At 39.3% G+C, this 24,237-nt stretch overlaps 1 protein-coding gene across 1 annotated transcript in view; it reads right to left on the bottom strand.

Annotated features, from left to right (window-relative positions):
- LOC106075544 (alpha-(1,3)-fucosyltransferase C-like) overlaps positions 1-24,237 on the bottom strand; it is a 112,767-nt gene that overhangs the window by 8,162 nt on the left and 80,368 nt on the right. Inside the window, exons 4-5 of the mRNA XM_056010286.1 lie at positions 21,364-21,489; positions 81-175 (exon numbers count right to left, since the gene is read on the bottom strand). Coding sequence (XP_055866261.1) covers positions 81-175; positions 21,364-21,489 — 221 coding nt within the window. The remainder of the gene's footprint in view (positions 1-80; positions 176-21,363; positions 21,490-24,237) is intronic.

Below are 24,237 nucleotides of genomic sequence, written 5' to 3'. Positions count from 1 at the left end.
AATGTCAATAAATGTTTTCATGTTGTAATATGCTTTATCTATATTTCAAAATATTTACTTTTGAAAAAAAAACACCATACCTGCATTTGCTGAACATATTCATGCCTTCTTGAAGGAGTTCTACAGTTACTCACAAACCAAGCAATCCACTTTGTTTTCTTTTGAGCAATTTCCACTAGAGTAAGAGAAATAAAACAATTGAATTAAATGACGTCCTGATGTCATACCTGATGTCATAGGTGGCAACGAGCTATTGGTCTAAACTGACCATAAACCCCTATAAAAGTTGATCTATAATCTATAAAGAATCTCAAGAAACCATCAATAGATGTTTGTGATACATTAAATCCATGTTTAGGTTGAAAAGTTTTATGGCACATCGGCACAATTTAGGTAGTAAAGTTTTATGGCACATCGGCACAATTTAGGTAGTAAAGTTTTATGGCACATCGGCAGAATTTATGCCATGTCGTGCCCTTAAACCAGCGAGGACCACTTTCTCCATACAACAAGCACAGAAGGAACGTTAACAGCTATAAACAGCTATACAGGTTACTGTAAGTGTTAGAATAAGTTTATAATTCATGTATTAACATTTTAAAGAATGTTAATAAGGTAATAAGAATCTATTGTGTGTGTATATATATATATATATATATTATATATATATATATATATAAAATAGATTCTTATTACCTTATTAAGAAAGAACTGGGTTTTATCCTGGGAGTAGGACAGTCATGATATAATTTAAGAGAGTTTGATACCCACACAAAAATAAAATGCCTTAGATTATTTATATATATAATTCTCTTCATGGCTCAAGAGTTTGGACACCACTTAAAGGAAAGAACACTCTTTTATTTCTGCAAGTCGGACGGACTAGAGTTACCCTACGAAAAAAAATGATAAGAGAGGGGAGAACAAGTAGTATTCACCCGTCACAAAATAGCAGGGCCGGACCTAACGTTGTGCCCAAGAAGTCATGGAAAGATCACTCCTTTTTATTTCTACCCCACGTAGTTGAAGTCACTAAATAGCAGGGCCGGACTCAACCGTTGAGGGGCTCTAAGCAAAACGGATTTTGCGAGGCCAAGTTTGGGTAGGGATACGGATAATAAGTGAAATTTAAGAGTTTGTATTAGAAAATAAATTCATCTTTGAATTGTATTCATTCTTTTCTACGTACAGAACTACTTTAGAGCATTACGTGTAGCAAAGCCATACAGTATATCATAAAAATTATGTTTCCTACATAGCAATAGCAAGAATTACCAAATGTTTCAATCTATCTTCGAGAATTGTTGACCTCAAGTAATTCTTCATTAGTTTGAGGCGCGAGCAGCTTCTTTTACTAGAATCTACAATGAAGGGTATTGCTTAATGCCTTTTTTTCATCGTGCGTAGGATTGGCGTCTTCCATTTTGAATGAAACCCCACAATGATAATTTTTTATCTATATATTTCAGGAGAATTTTTTTTTTGAGTTTTTAAAGTTTTTAATAATTTCCGGAGATTTCCATGACTTTTTCGTATACTTTGCACTTTCAGCAGATTTCAGGGAGCTCCTGGTAAATCAGGAGGCTGCGGGAGTTGTAAAATGGTTTAATTTAATAATTTACACCTAGAAATAGCGTGTATGCTACGCCGTGGGTCGACTAGTCTGTTTATATAATCCATATATAAACAGTGGAGGTTCTCACAGACGGCTCAATACAGTCCATGTTCACTACAGTCCGGTTCACTACTTGGTTCAGCGGTGTGGTTCTGTAAGGGGCATTACGACGATTCGGTGCGGAGTATTGTCAAGTAGTCAAGAAACCTCAATGGTATGAGACGGCGTCTTGCTCTTGATCTGCGATCGAGCCCGACACAACGATCCCACTGTGTGAAGTCAGTCCTGAACAATAATTGTACAGTGTGTGTGACGGGTTTTCCAATTGTACAGAATTGTCTGTGATTTATTGGACATTAAACTTTACGTTATTTTGGAGCCCTCGGTTGTCAAGTTCTTTTAAGTTGGTGGTGTTGTGTGGGGCAGTTTGCAGAGAGCCTGGATAGTGAGAAACGTTACATTACACAAAATAAACATGGAAGCAAATTAAAAGTAATAATAATGTAAATGGTAATATAAATTATGATTATAACACTAACAGGAAAATGGGGCAAAGCAGAGTAACTGGTGCCTTAACCAGTAATCTTCAGGCAGGAGGGGCTCATTAGCTATGGCTGGCAAGCCATCTAGCAGAAGGAAAAATCTGAATTCAAACCTCCGTTGCTTTGCCGCTATACCCAAATATGGGAAAGGCTTTTGAAGTCAACCCTGAGAGAAAATCAGGAGCTTGGGACCCTAAGGCAGTTTGCAGCACCCAGTGCTACACCCTGTTCTGCGACGACGCTGACCCCAATTGTATTGGCACTGCCGTTCCTTTGTATACATCTGCTGCGTGGAGAGGGGGAAATGATGTGTGGGCGATATCGTTCAGACCACAGATAATGCCCAGGCATTCATCTCATTTCCATGAGATTATCCATATTCGCTTCACGATCATGCGATTCACAAACAGTGAGATGGTTATCTAGCACCTAATTACAATCCAAGCCATCAAAGTAGCAACACACAATATGAGAATAATGATGTCATTTGTCATGCGCATCTTGCTTGGTATTTCTTTTGTGCACCATAAGGTTTTGTTAGTTTTAGTTTCTAAGGATGCGCTTTATTGGTGTCATTGCTCTCTTGTTTTGCCTTGAGATAGAGTTCTCTTGTTTTGCCTTGAGTTCTCTGTGTAGTTTTCTTGCCCCAGTATTGGGTAAGTTAGTTTATTTTACTGCCGTCTGAATGTCGTAGATCTAAAATCGTTTCTTTTATAATCGTGCGAATGGCGGTCTCAAAGGAGTGTGTATTTTTCTTATCTAGGGACGCAGACTTGGGACTCGAGTCGAGTCTGAGTTGTAGGCTTGGTATTTGACTATTGCCCGTGGCGTTGGGGTGGGGCGTTGTGAGCCCTGATCGACTATGGCACTGAGATTAAGGTGTGCTATAGTTCCTTTGAATGTAATTTGTAAATGCCTTGTAAATGCTATTGATATTTATTCGTAATGTATGCCTCATCATATCATTAACCCATTAAACCTTTGTTGTTATATGCAATAATGTTATTCACCAGTATACATTAATATTTGGTTTATTCGTTCCTGAATATTCATTGAATAAATTGATTGCTAGACTGTTAGGGGTGCCCAGGCATACGAGCCAAGGCTAAATTACAACCCGGGTAAAAAGTTAATGAATACTGTTCAGGCGGGGAGCCCGGCGAAGTACATCATACCCTAGATGAGCCCAGGAACAAAACCCTCCTGGCATCAATAATGTCATAAAGTTAAATATTAAAATTCCAATATTAAATTTAATAGCAGGATTTAACTTCTGAAAATATGCAAAGAATCAACTTTATGAATACACTGAATTTTTTTTTAGTATTTTTAGATCTACTTTTGACAAAAATACCATGTTACCAAATATCATTTTTTTAGTCTTATCATCATTTTTTCTTACAGTAGTTATTGTAAATATTTAGATTTAGCTATAAATGTTTTGCTGAAGTAGCTAAAATTGCATTAAATCTGCGTAAAGTAATGTGAACAACTTTAATGTATTGTCATCAATTTTGGGGTTTATCCCTTGTGAACCTTTTTTTTATAAGTATGAATGTTAATCATTTAAAAATATAGAACATAAAATAGGGCTCAAATGTTCTCCTTTTCTTAACCTATATATTCGTTAAGGCTCAAGAAAATGTGACTCCTCCTAAACTTAAAGCCATAAACATAGCCTTAGAAGTTGTAGTGACCTCTTTGCTGTTGCAAAAAAGCAATACAGACGTTCTGAGCATTTACAATTCTTCTTGAAAAAGTTGCTGGATAACGATGCACCGCTTGTCAATCATCATATAGCATGAAGCAGCTGTTGGGTTAAGTTTATTTTTTAAATTTCTGCAGCGCCTGCAGCAGACTTACTTAAACTTAGGTCTCTCGCACCGTTCGGCGTATTGGGCGGCAAACTGTCTACACAAAAATCATTCACTGGCAATGTCTGAAGCCTCCTCCCAACTGGTGTCCACTGTTCTAAGGTCCTCAATGAAGTTGTGGCGCCAAGTTATACTAGGACGTCCCTGTTTGCGCTTTCCTCGTATTGGCCTCCGTGTCATCGCAACTCTTGGTATGCATAGTTCATTTTGTCGGAGAACCTGTCCGCAAACCTCACGCGACGCTGTCACAACCTCACTAAGTTTTCGACTCCCAGTTCGGCATAGGATTTCCTTATTTGAGACCCGATCTGTGTAACTGACTCCCAAAATTCGTCTCAGCCATTTTTGTTGAGCCACATTTAGTCTTTTCTCAATTTTGACAGACGTCTTCCACGTCTCACATGCATATGTTGCTGTTCGGATGACGATTTTGTTAAGAAGGTGACATTTGTCTCGAGTCCAAAAGTTTTGCTTTTCCAAATAGGCTGCAGCCTTTGGAAAATGCTTCCTGCCTTTCCTATTCGGAAAGCTACATCATGGTAGGCATCCCCATCATTTGTAATGATGCTGCCAAGGTATGTGAATTTGTCCAACTCTTCAAGCTTTGATTCGCCAAGTCTGACGGGGGCACCCTTTGCCTGATATCCTACTTGCAAAATTTTATTTCTATCCAAGTTTATGCGGAGGCCAATTTTGGGTGTCTCTCTATCTACGCTCTCCGTCATTTCTTGTATGCATTTATATGTAGCCCCGAGTAGTGGAAGGTCATCGACAAAGTCCAAGTCCGTCATTCGGTTTCGTTCACGCCTTGGAATACCAAAGATAGTCTGGTTCATTGCTATGCACATTATGTAGTCGATGGCTACGAAGAAGAGGAAAGATGCACGCCTGTCTCACACCTGTCTCGATGCTAAAAAAAACTCGGTTGTTTCTCTCTTCTGTTTTAATGCAGCAACTAGATTGACTGTATAGGTGTCGTAGGATCTGGACGATGTTTTCTGGGGATGCCGTATTCTATTTTCCATAGTGATTCTGTGTGGACACTATCAAACGCTTTCTTAAAGTCTAGGAAACTGATCGTTAGCCGTTGTTTGTACTTGAGTCTTTGTTCTATGATATTTCGTAGGTAGAACGGAAGCGTGTGTGTTCTTCTCTGAGCCTCCCATCTACCTACAGAATGTTGAAGCCGTCTCAACAAAACAGTGCTGAAAACTTTGCCCGGGACAGATAGGAGAGTAATGGCCCTCCAGTTGTTGCAGTCTTTCAAGTTGCCCTTTATTGGAAGCTTTACAATTACTCCTTTTTGCCAGTCTTCAGGGACTTTAGAAGTTCATCCATCCCAGTGGCGCTACAGCCCATGGAGGGCTCTGGCCTGCTTTAACACATCCTTCCATTCAGATCTCTCCTGGTCCTTTCGTCTCCACGCCCTAACACCAAGCTGCTTCAGATCTGCTTCCAACTTTAGAAGTTCGCCATCATTTTCCTTCTTGTCCCTACGAAAATCGATTATCATTTCTTTGGTTTTTTTTACATTTAATAATAAAAAATTATCTTTACAGTATTCTTCAATGTGTTCTAATTCTTTGAAATACTCATTTACGTCTGAGCTCTCTGAGAGCAGGGCAAGAAGAGCCGCATCATCAGCGAATTTTGTGAAGGAGCAACAATAACTATCGGATTGAAAATCATTGGTGTACAAAATGAACCACAATGGCGATGTTACAGCCCCCTGGGGCACCCCTGTGTTAACTATGCGTTCATTAGATATAACATTGTTTACCCTAACCCTCTGAGCTCTCTGGGTCAAAAATTCATTAGCCCATAGTATTATGTATGGACTAATCTGCAACGCTTTCATCTTTTCAATGAGTAAATGAAGTTGTATAGTGTTAAAAGCTGATGAGAAATCCATAAAGAGCAATCTTACATAAGTGTTCGGTAAGTCCAGATGTTTGTAGACACAGTTTAAAATATTTAGGATGGCATCGTCTACACCTTTACCCTTTTGGTAAGCAAATTGTAAAGGGTCTAACTTATTACAAAGATCATTCAGAAGAAACATTTTAACCAATTTTCCTAAACATTTAGACACAATGGAAGTAAGTGAAACAGGTCTATAGTCATCCATTTCCTTTGGTTTGGAAACCTTTGGCACAGGTACAATTATAGATGACTTCCACACAGGTGGTATCTCATGGTTTAGTAATGAAGTAGAAAAAATATCTTGGAAAGGTTCAGCTAGTTGTTCAGCACATTCTTTTAAGATTCGCCCTTTTATTCCATCAGGCCCACCAGCTTTCATTGGGTTGACGTTTTTGAAAATGTTACAAACTTGCTCTTTAGTAATCGCTAATTCTAAGCAGTTGTTAACATTGACATCCTCAAGGGCTTTGAGTCTTAGATAATTAAAATCTTTCGTGTCGAAGCGACAATAGAAATCATTTAACTCGTTGGCCAATGTTTTTTCGTCTCTTGTAGCAAGATTATTTTTAAATTTGACTTGTGCTCCTGCCATTTTGTTCATGATGCCCCACGTCTGTCTCATGTCACTTGTATTAATTGAGTCTTCCAGCTTGGTGCGGTAGTTTCTCCTCCCTTCCTCAAGAACGACGTTGAGATTTCGTTGAGCAATTTTCCTTGTCTGTCCATCGCCACTCATAAATGTTCTTTCCTTTCTATTATTTCCCGTTTTATTTTTGCAGTGACCCATGGTTTATTGTTGGGGTATATCTTGATGCTCTTAGTACTGACACACATGTTTTCACAGAATTTGATGTAATTTGTCACTGCGTCGACCCATTCTTCCAGATTTGAAGTGGTCTCTTTGAACAAATTCCAGTCAGTGCAGTCTAGACATCCCTGTAGTTTGAGAATATTGTCTTGTGTCCATTCTTGTACGTTTTTTTGAATGATTTTTCCTTCTTTAAGTTTTGTACGGTAAGTAGGCAGCAGTTGTATTGTTTTGTGGTCCGATGATCCTAGTGGTGGCTTTTCACGAGATGTGAATGCTCCTTTGATGTTACAATAACATAAGTCCAGAGTTCTGTTTTCTCTTGTCGGACATGAAATGTGTTGATAGAAGGTGGGTAGGTCAACCTTCAAGGTGCATTTATTAAAATCACCCAGTATAACTACTGGTGCGTCCGGTGACCTTGTCTGAAACTCATGCACTACGTCAGCGATTATTGCAGCTGCAACTTCCGTTTTGGCTGTAGGCGGAACATAAACCAGGACAATGTAAATAACCCCAAAGTCTCGTGGCAAATAAAAAGGTCTCAATGAAAGCGCCAGTAGTTCTAGATCCGGACAGCACATTCTCTTTTTAACCGTGTAGTTGGTACAGTATTTGAGGTTGATGTACACACAAAGCCCTCCACCTTTCTTCTTCTTAGACTCAGCTGTTCTGTCAGATCTCACGCAAGAGAAACCATCAATAGCAATCAGATTGTCGTTGTCATCCTCCTCTAACCATGTCTCAGTAAAAGCAGTAAAAGGACAATACCTAACGTCTTAACAAAAATAAGCCTATTAACAAAAAATCAATAATTTCCTGTCTCCGAAGAAGTCAAAAGAACATTTGAAAGTTTGAAAAATGAGCTTGAAATAGCCACCGTATATACTATAGATCCAAAAGCGCCCTTTAACTGTTGAGACGGATGCTTCTGATATAGACATTGTGGTTACCCTCAATCAAAATGGCTGGCCCGTTGCTTTCTTCTCTCACTCATTAACAAAAAGTAAAAAAAAACATTCTTCAGTTGAGAAAGAAGCATTTGCCATTGTTTGTCGTTGAGAAAATGGAAACATTTCTTAGTTGGCAAGGCGTTCCCTCTTATTACTGTGACAGGTTAGCGAAAGTGACGTGTATTTGGCTGGTTGATTTGATTTTTTGATATGAGGCACATCGGCACAATTTAGGCCATGTCGTGCCTGCAGTCCCTTAAGGACTACTCTCTCTCTAAACAATAAGGGCCAGATTCTATACAGTCATATAATTAAAATCAAGGTCTATTCACAGTTAAAATAGTAAAGGTAGTAAAAATTTAAATATTTGGTAAAAATCTAATGTAAATAGTGCATGTTCACAAATTCAGAAATCAGATCTTCGTAGATAGCCCCACTTTCCGAATAAAGCCCAGTACCTTCCCAGGGTCGACATTATTAAATAGTGATTTTAGATTAGTGGCTCTAAAATATTTCGCCCTGACATCCTGGTATCTGGGGCAATCAACGAGGATATGTTCCACGGTGAGGCGAGAGTCACAGTACTCGCAAAGTGGGGGCTCCTCTCTCTTCAGTACAGAAGAGTGCGTGATGTAGGTGTGGCCAATCCTAAGTCTGGACATGGTTGTGCTACCACGCCTTGTCAGACCCTTAGATGTGGGCCGCCACCTGACATCCGCCACAATCTGCCTGAGTTTACTGTGAGTCTCAGCCTCCCATCAGTTCTGCCACTCTCGATAGGTGGCAGAGGCAATACTTTGTCTCAGGTCCGTGTAGGGAATTTGGGTTCCTGACACCGCATGATTTAGGGCTCTCTTTGCTTCTCTGTCTGCGGCTTCGTTTCCCTCAATGCCAACATGGGAGGGGACCCAGATGAAGGTGACATCCCTACGGTCGGCTGTTATTAGGTCCAACAGCTTCAGGCTCTTATGTACCAATGGGATGTCAGTCTTCATCCGCCCCAAAGCTTGCAATGCAGATTTGGAGTCGGATCAGATTATAAATTTACTCCTTTCTGATGCTTTTACGGCCATAAGTGCAAGCAATATTGCGTGCAATTCGGCCGTAAAGATGGAGCAGCCATCGGGGAGTCTACGGGAGATTGTTTTGTTCCGAAAGGAGCAGGCACACGCGACCTTTCCCTCCATTTTGGATCCGTCTGTGTCGATGGTGCCACAATCTCCGTAGCTCTCCTGCAGTTCCCTAAAGTGGACTTGTAGTATGCTTGGGTCTGTATTTTCTTTTTTAAAATTAAGGAGGGATAAATTTAATTTGGGTTTATTCATTAGCCAAGGAGGATTCTGAGGGGTTTCTATTTTAGAGATTTGGTCAATGGGTGGGGTTAAATTTTGGATGGGTTCTCTCATTCGAAGGCCCAACGGCTGTATGACGTTAGGCCTTCGATTGTATAATTCTACCTCTGTGGGGTTAAATATGGAGTCAAAAGCAGGGTTCGTGGGGTTGGATTTTAGCTTGACTATATACTGCATTGCAAGCTTTTTCATTCTTATATCCATGGGGAGTTCTCCAGCCTCCACATGGAGACTTGGGATAGGTGATGTACGAAACGCGCCGAGACAGAGACGCAGGGCAGCATTTTGTATTGGTTCCAGTATTTTTAGGTACGACTTCCTTGCTGCTCCATATATTATGGATCCGTAGTCTAGCTTGGATCGAATTAGACTCCGATAGAGCAGCAGCAAGGTATCTCTGTCAGCTCCCCAGTCCGTAAGGCTGAGTACTCTTAGTATGTTTAATGACTTTTGGCATTTCTTCTTAAGTTCCTTAATGTGGGGGAGAAAATTAAATTTGGAATCTAAGGTGAGGCCTAAAAATTTTGTAGTTTTCACGACAGGGATCTTCTTTTTGTGTATAAATAGTTCAGGGTCTGGGTAGAGTCCCCTTAGATTACAAAAATGCATACTAACTGTTTTGGAGTCTGAGAATTTGAAACCATTATAGTTTGCCCAACCCTGAATTTTGTTTAAACATAACTGTAATTTCCTTTCTAAGGTGTTCATGTTTTTCCCATAAGTAAGAATGACAAAGTCATCAACATACAAAGAGCACTCTATGCCAGGTGACAGCGCATTTATGATGCTATTTATTTTAATGTTGAACAGGGTGACTGACAGAATGCTGCCCTGGGGTACACCCATTTCCTGGTCATGAGTGTCAGAAGCGGAGTTGCCCACTCGAACCTGAAATTTTCGATCTTTCAGGAATTCCTCCACAAAACGGGGGAGGTGTCCCTTAAGCCCCATAAGCGCCAGGTCACGTAGAATGCCATGTTTCCAGGTTGTGTCATAGGCCTTTTCTATATCGAAGAATACAGCTACTAGATGTTCTCTTCTGAGTAATGCATTTCTAATATAAGCTTCCAGCCTTACCAGGTGGTCAGTTGTTGTCCGCCCCTGCCGGAATCCGCACTGGTAGTTTGAGATCACTTTATTCCTTTCCAGGTACCTTCGATGAAGTCCAGTAGGGAATCGGCGCCGGAGGCGCCATTATCCCGTTGATGGTTAGAAAGGCTTTTATCCAACCACCAGGCCTGGACATGGGGTTCTTCACCCCTGTCCTGTCTGAGGGCACCCAACGGTAGGCGGCCATATTGGTTGAATGACTGGTAAAACCGGGCCGTGCCGTGTACACAGCGCACCGTCCCCGAATCTTAAGTCACCCGCTATAAGTGTCAGGGACAGCGCTAACTGCGGGGAGCTTGTCTCATATTCCTATACTGTAACCGCCACTATTCCGTGCAAGGGCCGCCAATCCAGCAATCCGGAACTGATGACGACCCCCTTTTTGGACTGAGTTGCAGGTTACTTGTTCCATCCCCACCCCGAGTGAGATAAAAAAAACAAAAGCTCACACAGGGAGACCTGCTAGAAGGCCTGGTTCGCTACTCGTTCTTAGCCTGTCCAGATCCACCTCTGGATGTTTCCACCGGAGGGCCACGCTGAGGCGACGGGTAGCTGGAAATCCTCCGGTTTCCAGGTACCAGACCAGCCTACTGTTAATCATTCTTTCCATGGTTTTGCAGATGCAGCTTGTTAGTGCTATTGGTCGATAGTTAGCTGGGTCAGAGCCGTCTCTTCCCGGTTTAGGTATCGGTATAACTGTGGCTTTCCTCCAGCTGTTTGGGAAAGCGCCTGTTTGCCACACACAGTTATAGACCCCTAGCAGGACTGCCAATGAGGGTTCGGGAAGGTGCTTGAGGAACTGGAAATGGATTTCGTCTTCTCCAGGCGCTGTGTCATGTGACTTGTCCAGCGATTCCCTCAGTTCCTCAAGCGAGAACGGTTTGTTGTAGTCTTCATTGTTCTCTGACCTGAAATCAATGGGGTGTCTTTCCTCCCTGGTTTTGACTTTTTGGAACTCTGGCGTGTAGTGTGCAGTGGATGATTTTTCTGCTATTGAGGATGCAAGGCAGTCAGCTATTTCTCTGGGGGACGTGACAGTTCGTCCTTAATTTTTCAAATGCCCTATTGCATTTGATTCTTTCCCTTTGATTCGCCTTACTGCCTTCCAAACCGCTCTAGCAGAAGTTTTGGCATCCAGACTGCCGACAAAACTTCTCCAGGAATTCCTTTTGGCTGACCGTATGGTTTGTCTAGCCTTTGCTCTAGCTATCCTGAATAGCTTTAGGTTTTCCTGGGAAGGATTCTTTATAAATGCAGCCAGTCGTTTTTTCCTATCACCAATAGCACTTTTGCAAGCTGTATCAAACCATGGTTTGCTAGGCCGTTTTGGATTTGCAGAGGTTAGGGGTACAACTTTCCTGGCTATACTTAGTAGCTTGCTAGCAAAGGTATCAGCTGGGTTCTGTTCATGGAGGATATTTTCTGTGATATCCTCAGAGCATCTTTTTTGGAATTGTTCCCAATCGGCCTTATTCAGTTTCCACCGCTGAGGTCGTCCCAATGAAGGGAGATTGTTAGTAATGATGATTGGGAAGTGATCACTTCCCCGTAGATCATTGCTAACTGACCATTTAAAATCGTCCAGAAGTCCGGGGACGCATACGGAGAGGTCAATGCATGTGAATGATCCAGTTCCTGGGTGCAAGTAGGTCGGTGATGCATCATTAAGTATGCATAAATCATGTTGGAGGAAGATATCCTCCAGCATACGACCTCTTGTGTCGGTATTGTTGGATCCCCACATGGTGTTATGGGCATTGAAATCCCCAAGGATTAAATAAGGCCGGGGGAGTTGTTTCAATAGGTCCTCCATGTCTGTTCGGTTTAATGGAGCGCCTGGTGGTAGATACAGGCTGCAGAAAGTGATAACCTTGTGAAGGGTTATCCTAGTTGCTACGGCCTGTAGTGTGGTCTGTAGTTCTACCCACTCATGGGGGATGCTATCCTTCACAAGGATACAGACTCCACCTGATGCTCTCTCTGCATCCTCAACATTTTTGCTATAAGCACGGTAGCTTCGGAAGCTGATGCAATCTTTCAGAAATGTTTCCTGTAAGCAGACAGCTACAGGAAGCTCAGAGTCCATCAGTAGCTGCATTTCCTCGTAATTGGCTTTGAGGCCTCTACAATTCCACTGTACAATTCTGGAATCCATGGCTTATTCTAGATGACCTACATGGAGCTATTTGGCCTTGGGAGGCCCCCGGAGGGGTTTCCTTTTATTCCAGTGACCTTGGTATTTTTATTCTTGGGTTTGGATGGAGAGGAGGACAACCCCCTTTTGGGGGAAGTCTTTCTCTCTGGAGAGGGGAGATCCCTCTGGTTAGAGCGGAGGTTATTTCCTCCTCTCTCACCTCGGGCATCCTCTCCCCTTTGATTTCTCCCCTTAGGGAGTTGGTCAACCTGTAATTCGGTAGAGGTTGGGGTGTTTGGCTGGGTTCTCTGAGGAGAACCTGTGTCAGACATGATGTCTCCGGGTTCTCCCGGAGTATTGGTTTTGACATGCTGCTCAGTCTCCATGCTCTCATCAGTGAGCACAGAGAACATGTTCTTTAGCATGACAACAGGGCTTTCTTGTTTCTTCAGAGGTGTGTTCTTTGGCGGTGTTTTCTTCTGAGTTGGAGGAGGAGGAGGGGGTGGTGGGGTCAATGTGTCCGTCTGTGTGGCTATGGATCTTCCTATCTTAGCAACAGCCTGGTCGTAGGTCTTTGTCAAACCGAATTGGCCCTTGGGTAGGGCCAGTACAGCCGATTTCGCCTGGCTGAAGGTACATCCATTTCTTGCCTTGTACTCCTGCACGGCAACCTCCTGTTTCCACACAGGGCAGTCCTTGGAGTAGGCTGAGTGGCCAGCTTGACAGTTTGGGCATTTGAACTGGGCTGAACAAGAGCAGAGCAAACCTAATTCTAAGAACTACACTTTGCAAAAATAGTTTTACTTTAACACATGAAAATACAAAATATTGTCCGTTTATTTCATTATTAAATAAAATTAACCCTCAATTTTGTGTTTCAAAACATTTTTAATATAAATTCGTTCTTGATAGCTGGGAATTTAGACTTCTAGATGTACATTTTCATAGCTACATTCATGTTATTCCGCGCATCTTTCATTAGACAATACCGAAAGGCCACGCATGTGCAGAACAGAAGATCTACCGAAGGCTAAATGTGTAAATGTAGATCTAATTCTAAGATGATAGAGCTACTGTTCGCAAAGATAGATTTTTACTTTTACACATGATCATATAAAGTATTTTCTATTCATTTCATTATTTAATAAAATTAACCATCAAATTTGTGTTTCAAAAACATTTTACATAAATTCGTTCGCTATAAATACGAATAGCTTTAGCCATGTTTACAACTCCAAAATATAGCGAGCACTTGACATGCGTAGTGATACAATGAAATTAACTTCAGATATATCGCGCAAATATTAAAGGCGTATTATTGAACTAATAAACTACATACATAATACACTTTACTTTCCAATGTGTTTTTAAAAGCATTTTACAACTAGGCTACATATTTGGTTTAATTTTAAGTCTTTATTTTTACTTTATACAACTACAGTGTAAGCACATCTATAGCTTGTGAACAATGATGCCAATATGATTTGACATTGAAAAAAGCTGATATGAGAATCTATACGGGAGATATTCAATATATTTATATAAAATACTTAATTAATTAGCTTATTGTGCCCTTCCATTTCATTCGAGAATGTTTAGTAAAAGTAGATGTATTGTACCTAATTTTAACAAATGAATCCAATTTAAATCTAACAGCTAAATAAGGCCTCTTAGCTTTTATTACATACCTTTATTTCGGATTAAGTTAATGTAGGTCAAAACGAGTTTAAAGTGCTTAGTAATTAACTAGGCTACTATGGCATTCATATTTCTTGGATTCTAGATCTAGATCTACATGCAATTTAAATAAAAATAATTTAACAATCACATCTATACATAATCATCTACTTCTTATAGTTACCTATATGTAACATATTGGTATTATATGTACATTTGCACACTAGAGCGTCAGTGTTGTGTTTATGTACTAAATGAGTTCCTTATATGTCTTCCCTCTTAAAAACTAGATTGTTTAGCTATAGAAATTGGACAACAATATGAGATGTCGGTAAGCCAATTGAAAATGTTTAGTTCTAACAATCAAGAGACAGTTACACAATGTACTCAAGCAGAAGTCTAATGTTAAAGACAACTCAGATCAATTATGTAGTAAATGCGGCAAGAACCACGAAAAGGGAAAATGTCCAGCAATAGGAACCACATGCAATTTCTGCAAGAAGAAAAACCACTGGTTTCAAATGTGCAGAAAAAGACACAACGTTAATCTAGTAGAAGATGACAGCCACAGTGATGAAAATATTATACCTATTAATTAGGACTGCAAGTAGACAGTATACAAAAGGTAAATTGAGAAAATCAATGTCGTTGAAGACAAGTGGACTGTAAAACTAGTCGTACATGGCAAGACATTAATTTTTCGTATCGACACTGGTGCAAGATGTAACATTCTTGTCAAGTCAGAGTTTGAAAAGCTCAAAGACAAAGTAAAACTTGCTTATTCAGCAAAGTCACTCAAGTCTTACACTAATCATGTTATTAAGACTTTAGGAGCAGTGGTGCTACCTTTGTAAAATAATATCCAAGTGGTGAAAGCAAGGTTTGAGGTAGTAGACATTAGCCAAGAGAACATTTTGAGTGGTGACACAGCAAAATGTTTAGGACTACTACAACAGATAGCATAGAATCCAAGGCAGAAGACAAGTTACAAAGAGAATTTCCTGAAATGCTGAAAACAACTGCCAGGAGAATACAAGATCCAGTTACAGGAAAATGCTAAAGGAGTTATCCATCCACCACGTCGCTTAGCAGCATCGCTACGTAATAAAGTGGAAGAAAAACTTAAAGAAATGCAAGCTGATGGATTTATTACTCCAGTACATGAGCCTATTAAATGAATTAGCTCCATGATGGTATCGATCAGGAATGACAAAGTTAGAATATGTATTGATCCAGAAGATCTCAATAAAGACGGGAACATCACCCAGTGAGAACTATTGAAGATGTGATCACTAACATCCCAGGTTCGAAGATATTCTCAGTACTCGATTGCCAAGTCAGGGTTTATGCAACTAAAGCTTGAAAGAAAATCCTCTTTTCTCACAACATTGAACACACCTCGAGGAAGATATAGATGGTTATGATTACCTTTCGGATTAAAATCAGCGCCAGAAATTTACCACAGAATTATGGACGACATTCTAGTAGCTGGTAGAGATATTGAGCATCATGACCTCATTTTGAAACAAGTGATGCAAAGATTAACGGAGTACATATAATCTAAAGCTGAACCATGACAATTGCAAGATATGGCAAAACAGAGTACATTATATGGGCGATATCTTGTCAGAGAAAGGTTTAGAACCAGAGCCAGAAAAGATAAAGGCAATTATTGACATGCCAGATCCTCAAGACAAAGATGGAATCAGAAGATTTCTAGGTTTAATTCAGTACCTAGCAAAATTTATTCCTAATCTAAGTCAAGCAGATGCTTCAATACGAAAGCTTCATGTATTATTTCAATGGAATCATGAACAAAACAAGAGTTTTGAAGAGTTGAAACATTTTTGTACGAACCCTCCAGTTTTGGCATATTACGATGTCAACAAGAACGTAGAGATAGAATGTGATGCAAGTAAAGATGGACTGGGAGCAGTATTACTCCAGGAAGGTCGTATAATTGCATACGCATCAAGAGCTCTCACAGATACAGAAACAAGATATGCTCAAATTGAGAAGGAAATGCTATCTATTGTGTATAGTACAAGCAAATTTCAATGCTGCATATTTGGTAAAGAAGTAACAGTTTATAATGATCACAAACCTCTGGAGCAAATCTTCAATAAACCTTTATTACCAGTACCAATGAGAATGCAGAAGATGCTAATAAGACTACAGTGGTATGTTCTGAAAGTTTGTTACAGAAAAGGCAAAGAAATTTTATCTCCGATACACTTTCTCGTGCACATCTACCAAATACTGATACACAGACATGTGAATTTACAGATGATTCAGTGCATATGATCTCTGTAAGTGATTCGAGATACAGTGAAATTCAAGACTGTACAAGCAAGGAACTTTCAATGCTTCGAAAAGTAATTATGACTGGTTTGCTAAAGAAAAAGCGAGACTCCCATAAAGTCAGGCTATCTAGGGATTCAAGAGACCAGTTATCAACTTCGGATAGAATTATATACAAAGTCTGAGAATAGTCATGCCACCAAGCTTACGTACATACATGCTAAATCTGATTCACAAGTCTCACTTAGTATTAGTGAAGTTTAAGCATAGAGCCAGAGAAGCCATGTTTTAGCCAGGTATGAAAGCAGTCAGGGATTGTAGCAGGTGTGCTGAACATCTGAATCAAAATGTGTCAACACCGCCAGACCTTCCTTACAGCATGGTTGGGTGAGATCTGTTTAACTTTAAGGGGAAAAACTATGTACTTCTAGTTGACTACTTCTCAAAGTCTGTTGATGTCAAAAAACTGCCACAGGAAAATAATCAGATATCATCGAAGCAATATATTCGCATGCCATGAAATACCTAGAAGATTAAGGTCAGATAGTGAGTGGGCCACGGTTCGCTTCAAGAGAATTCCTGAATTTCTATAAATCATGCGGAATAGAGCATGAAATGTCGATTCCTCATTTTCAGACTTCAAATGGCGAGGCAGAAAGAGCTGTGAAGAAACTGAAAAAAGCGAAGACAAATTTCTGTCACTATTAGACTACAGAACTACTCCACTGACTAATATTAATATTAATTTGTCGCCAGCACAATTACTTATGGGACGCCGACACAGAAATTTGTTACATTCGAGCGAGGAAATACTCACACCTAAGACACCAGATCTCTAGGTGCTAGGTGGTGAAGAAACACTTTGACTCCGAGAAACAGTCTAAAAAAAACTAGATTGACAACAAGAGGAAAAGAGTTTAGAATCATAATCCACTACAAGACGAAACGGCAGTCAGAATGCAACTTAATTCTAAGTGGAAACCTGAACAGTAGTTTCCAAAGCCTAGATCATATAATATCAAAAGTGGAAATCAGGTCTACAGAAGAAACAGGAAACACATCAGAAAGTCGTCTGAGAAATCAAATAGATTTGACAATTATTATAACTTTCCAGATGACATCTCAGAAGAACCAGAACCAGAATATCAAGAGTCCAAGATCACAAACTACGCTAGACACCTCTAGACCATATGAACCTTACGCAATACGCCCAGGGAGAATATTTACAAGAGAGACTTGATTTGTGATTAACTGAATTGACTTTAATCTTTGAATCGTTTGTTAGTTATTATGATAAATAGATTTTCTGAATTAAAAGAAGAGCGATGTAACATATTGGTATTATATGTACTTTTACACACTAGCGCGTCAGTGCAACACCGCTTGTGTTTACGTAATAAGTTCCAAATATGTTTTCCCTCTTAAACACTAGTTTGTTATTTATCTAACATGAATATTCTACACTATAGGCCTATATAGATCTAAGTAAATAAGTGGGTCTCTAAGCTAAAAGTATCAGATATAATAATTAGACATAAACATAAATGTACATATAGATATACATCTATCCCTATAATCATATCCCTATACAAAAAGGGTGACAAGTCTAACTGCTCCAATTATCGAGACATTACACTTCTGTCAGTAGCAGGAAAGATCTTTGCTCGAGTATTGCTCGACCGACTAACCCACTCTTTAGTGGACGAGAGCCAATGTTGCTTCAGAGCCGGTAGAGGTACACCTGACATGATATTTGTTCTGCGACAATTACAAGAAAAATGCAAAGAGCAGAACCGTAAACCTATACGCTGCATTCGTGGACCTCACCAAGCCTTTCGACACGGTCAGTCGCGATGGTTTGTAGATGATTTTGGCTAGGCTGGGATGCCCACCTACGTTCCTATCCATTCTCAAGCAGTTTCACGTGGGACAAAAAGGCCAGATCAGACACAATTGTGACCTGTCTGAACACTTCCCAATAGAAAATGGCGTGAAGCAGGGCTGTGTACTTGCTCTTACTCTATTCGCTATCTTCTTTGGCGTAATGCTGGGTCAAATGAGGCATCGATTGCACGAAGGCATCTATATCCGGTTTTCTTCAGACGGCAATGTGTTCAATCTCCGGCGTCTACTATCCCATACAAAAACAAAGGAGATGGTCATAACGGAGCTTCTCTTTGCCGATGATTGCGCCATGCTAACTCACAATGAACATGACCTCCAGAACTCGGTAAACGAATTTGCACACGCTGCCGCATCTTTCGGTCTATCTGTAAACGCTGCCGCATCTTTCGGTCTATCTGTAAACCTCGGGAAAACAGAAGTCATGTTCCAGATGTCGCCCAACAAAACATACTCAGCCCCAAGGATCACCGTAAACGGACAGCCCCTTAATGTGGTAGACCACTTCACATATCTAGGTAGTATAGTGTCAAATGACGCCTCACTTTCAAGGGAAGTTGATAACCGTCTGGCCAGGCCAGGGCCAGTAGCGCTTTTGGCCGCCTTCAGGCGACAGTTTGGCGGATTAAATGAATATTAAAAATGAATATCTACTAGGCGGTGATTCTCTCAACCCTTTTATATGGATCTGAGACATCAAAAACTATACAGAAAACAACTAATACTACTTGTGCTTGCGCTCCATCATGGACATACGGTGGCAAGACCGCACTACAAACAGCGATGTTCTTGCGAAAGCCGGTATGGACAGTATAGAGGGACTTCTTATGGTCCGACAGTTTCGCTGGGCAGGGCACGTATCCCGTATGGGGGACGAACGTATGCCAAAGGCAGTCTTTTTTTTGGTGAGCTAAAAGGTGGTCGACGTAACAGAGGTGCCCCACGAAAACGCTTCAAAGACCAGCTTAGGCGCCAACTTGCCTTAGCTGACATAGAAGAGAGCACCTGGTTGCATGCGGCCTCAGAACGAGACAGCTGAAGGTCACTTACAAAGGCCTAGGGATACACATTTGAGACCAAAAGAAAATCCGCTGCCGAGAACAGGTGCAGACGGCGAAAGGAAAATCTAAATCGACCACATGCGGACAATGGTTATGCTTGTCCTGGCAGTGGAAAAATAGGTTACAGCTGGGGCTGCGCAGCCACGGGAAATACTGCACTCCTCACTAATCTTCGGACTGGAAGACAAGCCTTATAATTATTATTATTATTATTATTATTATGTTAGAAATGAACGAGTAGTCATTCTCTGGCGCTGCCAGGGTCTAGTTTCGTTAAAGAGAAACAAAATTCATCGTAGTCCCTTTAATTTATTATTATTATTATTATGTTAGAAATGAACAAGTAGTCATTCTCTGGCACTGCCAGGGTCGAGTTTCGCTAAAGAGAAACAAAATTCATCGTAGTCCCTTTAACAGTTTCCACTGAGGAATTTTCTGGTGATGTGGCAGGTCTGCAGCAGTACCGCCCTCTGACAGGCAACGAAGATGTTCCTAGGAATGTTAAGGGCCTTGAAGGTGTCTGTGAGGTCAGTTGTTATTATCCCCTCGGTTGATATAACAATGGGGTATATTGTTATTTTGGACAATTTCCATAGACGCTTAATCTCCAAGCCTAGGTTCCCATATTTTCTTTGTTTTTCTATCTCAGTTTTTCTCAAATTATGAGACAGTGGTACGGCGATATCGATAATGGTAGCGGTTTTTTCTTTTTTATCAATGAACAGCAGATCCGGGCGATTGAAATCTACCGTTTTGTCGGTCAGAATAGGCCTGTCCCAGTACAGCAGATGTTCAGTAGACTCGAGAACCTCTTGCGGAGAGTATTTATAATAAGGGGGAGTGTCCTTACCGATCAATTTGTACGTCAAAGCCAGGTGTTGGTGTATTAACTTTGCAACTTGGTTATGGCGACCTAGGTAGGCTGATTCTGATAGGGCTGGACATCCTGCCATAATGTGTTCAATCGACTCGCCCACATTTCCACATTTTCGGCATTTGTCGACAACATTGAGTTTCAGGATATGCTTCTCGTAATTTTTTGTCTTGATTACTCTGTCCTGTATTGCTGTAACAAAGCCTTCTGTTTCAGGGTAGAGATGACCTGCTTTGAGCCATGTTAAGGAAGCAGCCTTGTCGATGTTGTCCCCATGTAATGAAGCCGGAAATTTTCCGTGGAGTGTTTTTTCTTCCCATTGGCGAATCTCATGCCCTGCGTCGTCCAAACCGATATTGACATCAGCATTGTGTAGGTTCAGAGGGGTTATTATTATTATTATTATTATTATTATTATAAATAGTTTCTAGACTCTAGATCTAGATCTAAATATTGGCCTATATATAAATGTTTCGATTTAAAAAAATAGATCTAGATTAGCTATTTTAATATTTATAATATTTTGACATTCACGCATTCGCTATACTTATAATAGTATTTTTTTATTGATTCTAATATATTATATTACTGACTATATCAGTGATACACAAACGAGTAGCCGAGGGCTATCTATCTATCAAAGACAAAATCTATTAACATACCAATAAATAAGCAAACAAGTTTGCCTTTCTCATTGGTTTGAATAAGAAAGCGCCTGGCAGTTGACGGTTTCAAAGGTTCGGTGCCAGAATTAGACCAAATTTTTTTTATATTATTTTTTTAAAATTATTTTATTATATTTGAAGTTTAATAATATTGTATTTTTTATATTTTAAAAATGTTCTTCTTACTCAATGTAAATGTTTATGTCACTAATGATGTAAGTTGTGTACTTAGCGTGTAGGAAGGAAATACTCGTACACACGTTTGAGATTTAGAATGAGAAAGTTAATAAACTAAAAGAGGAAATATTTTTAAGTATGAAGTAAGTTGTGATATTTAATTAAGCGCAGACTGAGGCTGACTGAGCTAATATAAAGAAAAGCAATCATGTTGATTTGACAAGAAATGATGGTATCTGAAAGTTGGCCTGAATACTTAAATAGGGTTATGTCCCATTCAGATTGAAATATCTCAACAGATTACACCGTGACAAAGCTGTGTACACAGAAGTGATAAGAGTGATTGTGGCTGAGATTAAGAACATGTTTAACTTCAATTATACAAATGTACTTGCAATAATTAGGACGTTTTCCTTTTGGCGTTGGCTGAAAGATCAATCTGGCATAAGGCACAAATATTTCGGAATCAGTTCTGTAAGTGGCAGTCACATTAAAAACAAAATTCCAGTAAGAGTTCTTGTCTGAAAAACAAAAACAAAAAAAAAAAATATTGAAAAAGTTTTAAAATGACTAAAAAATGAATAGTATAGAAATGAAACAAAGTAACGTCTGAAGGCATATTGAAATGAAAGTTTGATTAGGAAAAAAAGGGTACAGCTAATTCTAAATATTGACTTTTTTTCATATTTACAACCTGCCTTAAAAAAAATAACACTTAAAAAAAACTGTTGTTTTTTTTTACCTACATTTATAGCGTCTTCATGGATGCTAATTTCATAGAGTTTTATTAACACATTCCAAAGCAGTAAATTTAAATCTATATGCCTATTCATCTTTTTCTTTTTTTGATGTAACGTTTTGCTCATTTTTGAAATAATATAATTATTTAATTATCTATTTGATGCAACCTATCTTGTTCTAATAGCCATTGCATTGTTAACCAATCTTTCCTCTTAGAAATTATGCCTTTATACAACTTTTTTGCGGTATGATAGCGAACTATACCGTTATGTGTGCTGACCACTTGGGTAAATAGTACCGGTTAGTACCGCAATCCATAAAGGCTGTCACGTGATACGTTTTTAAAAATTGTTTTATCAATATTATCACGTGGTTAAATGTTGCTTACACAATTACGGCTAATGCATAATGCCTTTTTTATTTATCGCGCGTAGGGTAGGCGTTTTCTATATTGAATGACACCCCAAAATGACAATTTTTGTCTATTTATTCCATATATTATAAGGACTTTTTCGTATCTTTTGCAATTTCAGGAGATTTCCAGGAGCTCCTGGTAAATCCACAGCAGGGCGCGGGAAATCTGTTTTAAGTTATAAAATAGTTTAATTTAATCATTTATATACCTTGAATTAGCTCGGGTCCTATAAAAGTGCGGGGCCCACTGCGGTCGCATAGGCTGCAGTGGCCTAAGGCCGGCCCTGCAAAATAGCGGCGTATGCTACGCCCCCGGTCGACTAGTTGACTTATAATACACTTATATTCTTGGACAATACGTCACTATAGTTTATTTATAGATATTTAATTGTTCCGTTTTTTAAATTAAAACAAATTTATGTCTAATGACTTTTTTTTTTTTAAATATCGACAATAGTATGCTCAGGATTTTTAAATAAGAAAGTAATTTACTAGAAACGGTTATTTTTTTAGACTTATTTTAATTTAATTTTCTTGCAGAAACATCCCAAAAGACTTTTTATCGTTAAAGAATGTTCTGGATTTTGTTTAGAAAAAGAAATCGATCTACATTACTTTAATGTTCTTACAAATCATCGCCAAAATCGTTCCAAATTTTTTATGAAAACTCTACTAATGCCAAATCCCAAATAACTGTTTGAAATCCCTCTTCTGATAAATAAAACAAATAGTTTTGTTGGTAACAGGTCGCGATAACTCATTTGCTAAAAATCGGTTCTTTCGGATATTTATGAAACAAATTTTAACTGCATTTGTTAAAAATCGCAATTCTGTCTTACACTATATTTAATTTTCTAGATAAAACATTAGAAAATCTAATAATCGTTAATATTATGTTCCTTATTCTTTAGAAAAACAACTTCTTAAAACCATAGTTTGGTATAAAAATTTAACCACAATAACTCACTCGCTCTCTCTCTCACTCTCTCTCTCTCTCTCTCTTACTCTTTTACTCTCTCTCACTCTCACTCTTTCTTTACTCTTACTCTCTCTCTCACACTCTCTCTCTCACTCTCACACACTCTCTCTCACACTCTCTCTCATTCTCACATATATATAAACATCCGTAACAATCTATTATACATACTTAGAAACTATTGCGAAGTTTCGAAAGAAAAATTAAAGGTTAATCAAATTTTCAATAGTTTTTATACATATTTTTAAGATAGTAAGTTGACGGACAGACAGACTGACAGATAAAACGTAAAAAAATGCTGCTTTTATCCTGATGTATATATATGTTTAAATAAAATGCTATAAGAACTCTGTGCACCAATGTCTATGAACCCTAGTCAGCTCTCTCGTGTTAAAGACATTTTTTGTCTAACTAGGTCGTATGACGTATGGAATTTTTTCCCTTTGAAGTCATATGGAACGAATTCTTATGGAATGAATTCTTTAAATGAAATGCTTTAAGAACTCGGTGCACCAATGTCTTTTGAACCCTCGTCAGCTCTCTCGTGTTAATAAAGACATTTTTAGTCTAACTAGGCCGAATGACGTAGTGGATTTTTTTCCTTTGATGTCACGTACATTAATGTTTATTAAATCTCGTAAACTTTCTGGTATTAAAAAAAGATCTCGATTTTTTACACTAGAACTGGATTTTTTACACTAGAATTACATTTGTCACACTAGATCTAGATTTATATGGTAATTAAAATCATTGTAGATTCTAAATATATAATATCTAGGTCTATTTTAGAATTATATTGGATGGCTGCCTGGTCGTGCGTTTTGCGCGCTGGACTGTCGATCGGGCTTATTGGTGGTCCCGGGTTCAAACCGTTCCAACTCCCATCCCCCGTCGTCCTGAGGGATGTTTGGACTAGGAAGTAAATTATCTTCCACTCTGAAGGAACATCTGAAACGTGGGAAACATTTAAAAAAAACATTTTATATAGATTAGATCAAGATCTACAATCTCAATATCTAGATCTAAAACTAGACTTAAAGTGTAGATTTTCAAATGTCGTGCGGTTTGTGCGCTGGACTGTTTGGATTTATCGATGGTCCCGGGTTCAAACCCTGCCCGCTCCCATACCCCGTCGTCC

Source organism: Biomphalaria glabrata, chromosome 14, assembly GCF_947242115.1.
Source record: "Biomphalaria glabrata chromosome 14, xgBioGlab47.1, whole genome shotgun sequence".
NCBI lineage: Eukaryota > Metazoa > Mollusca > Gastropoda > Planorbidae > Biomphalaria > Biomphalaria glabrata.
The sequence above is the reverse complement of the archived record's forward strand: the minus strand, read 5'-3'. Positions and strand labels throughout refer to the sequence as shown.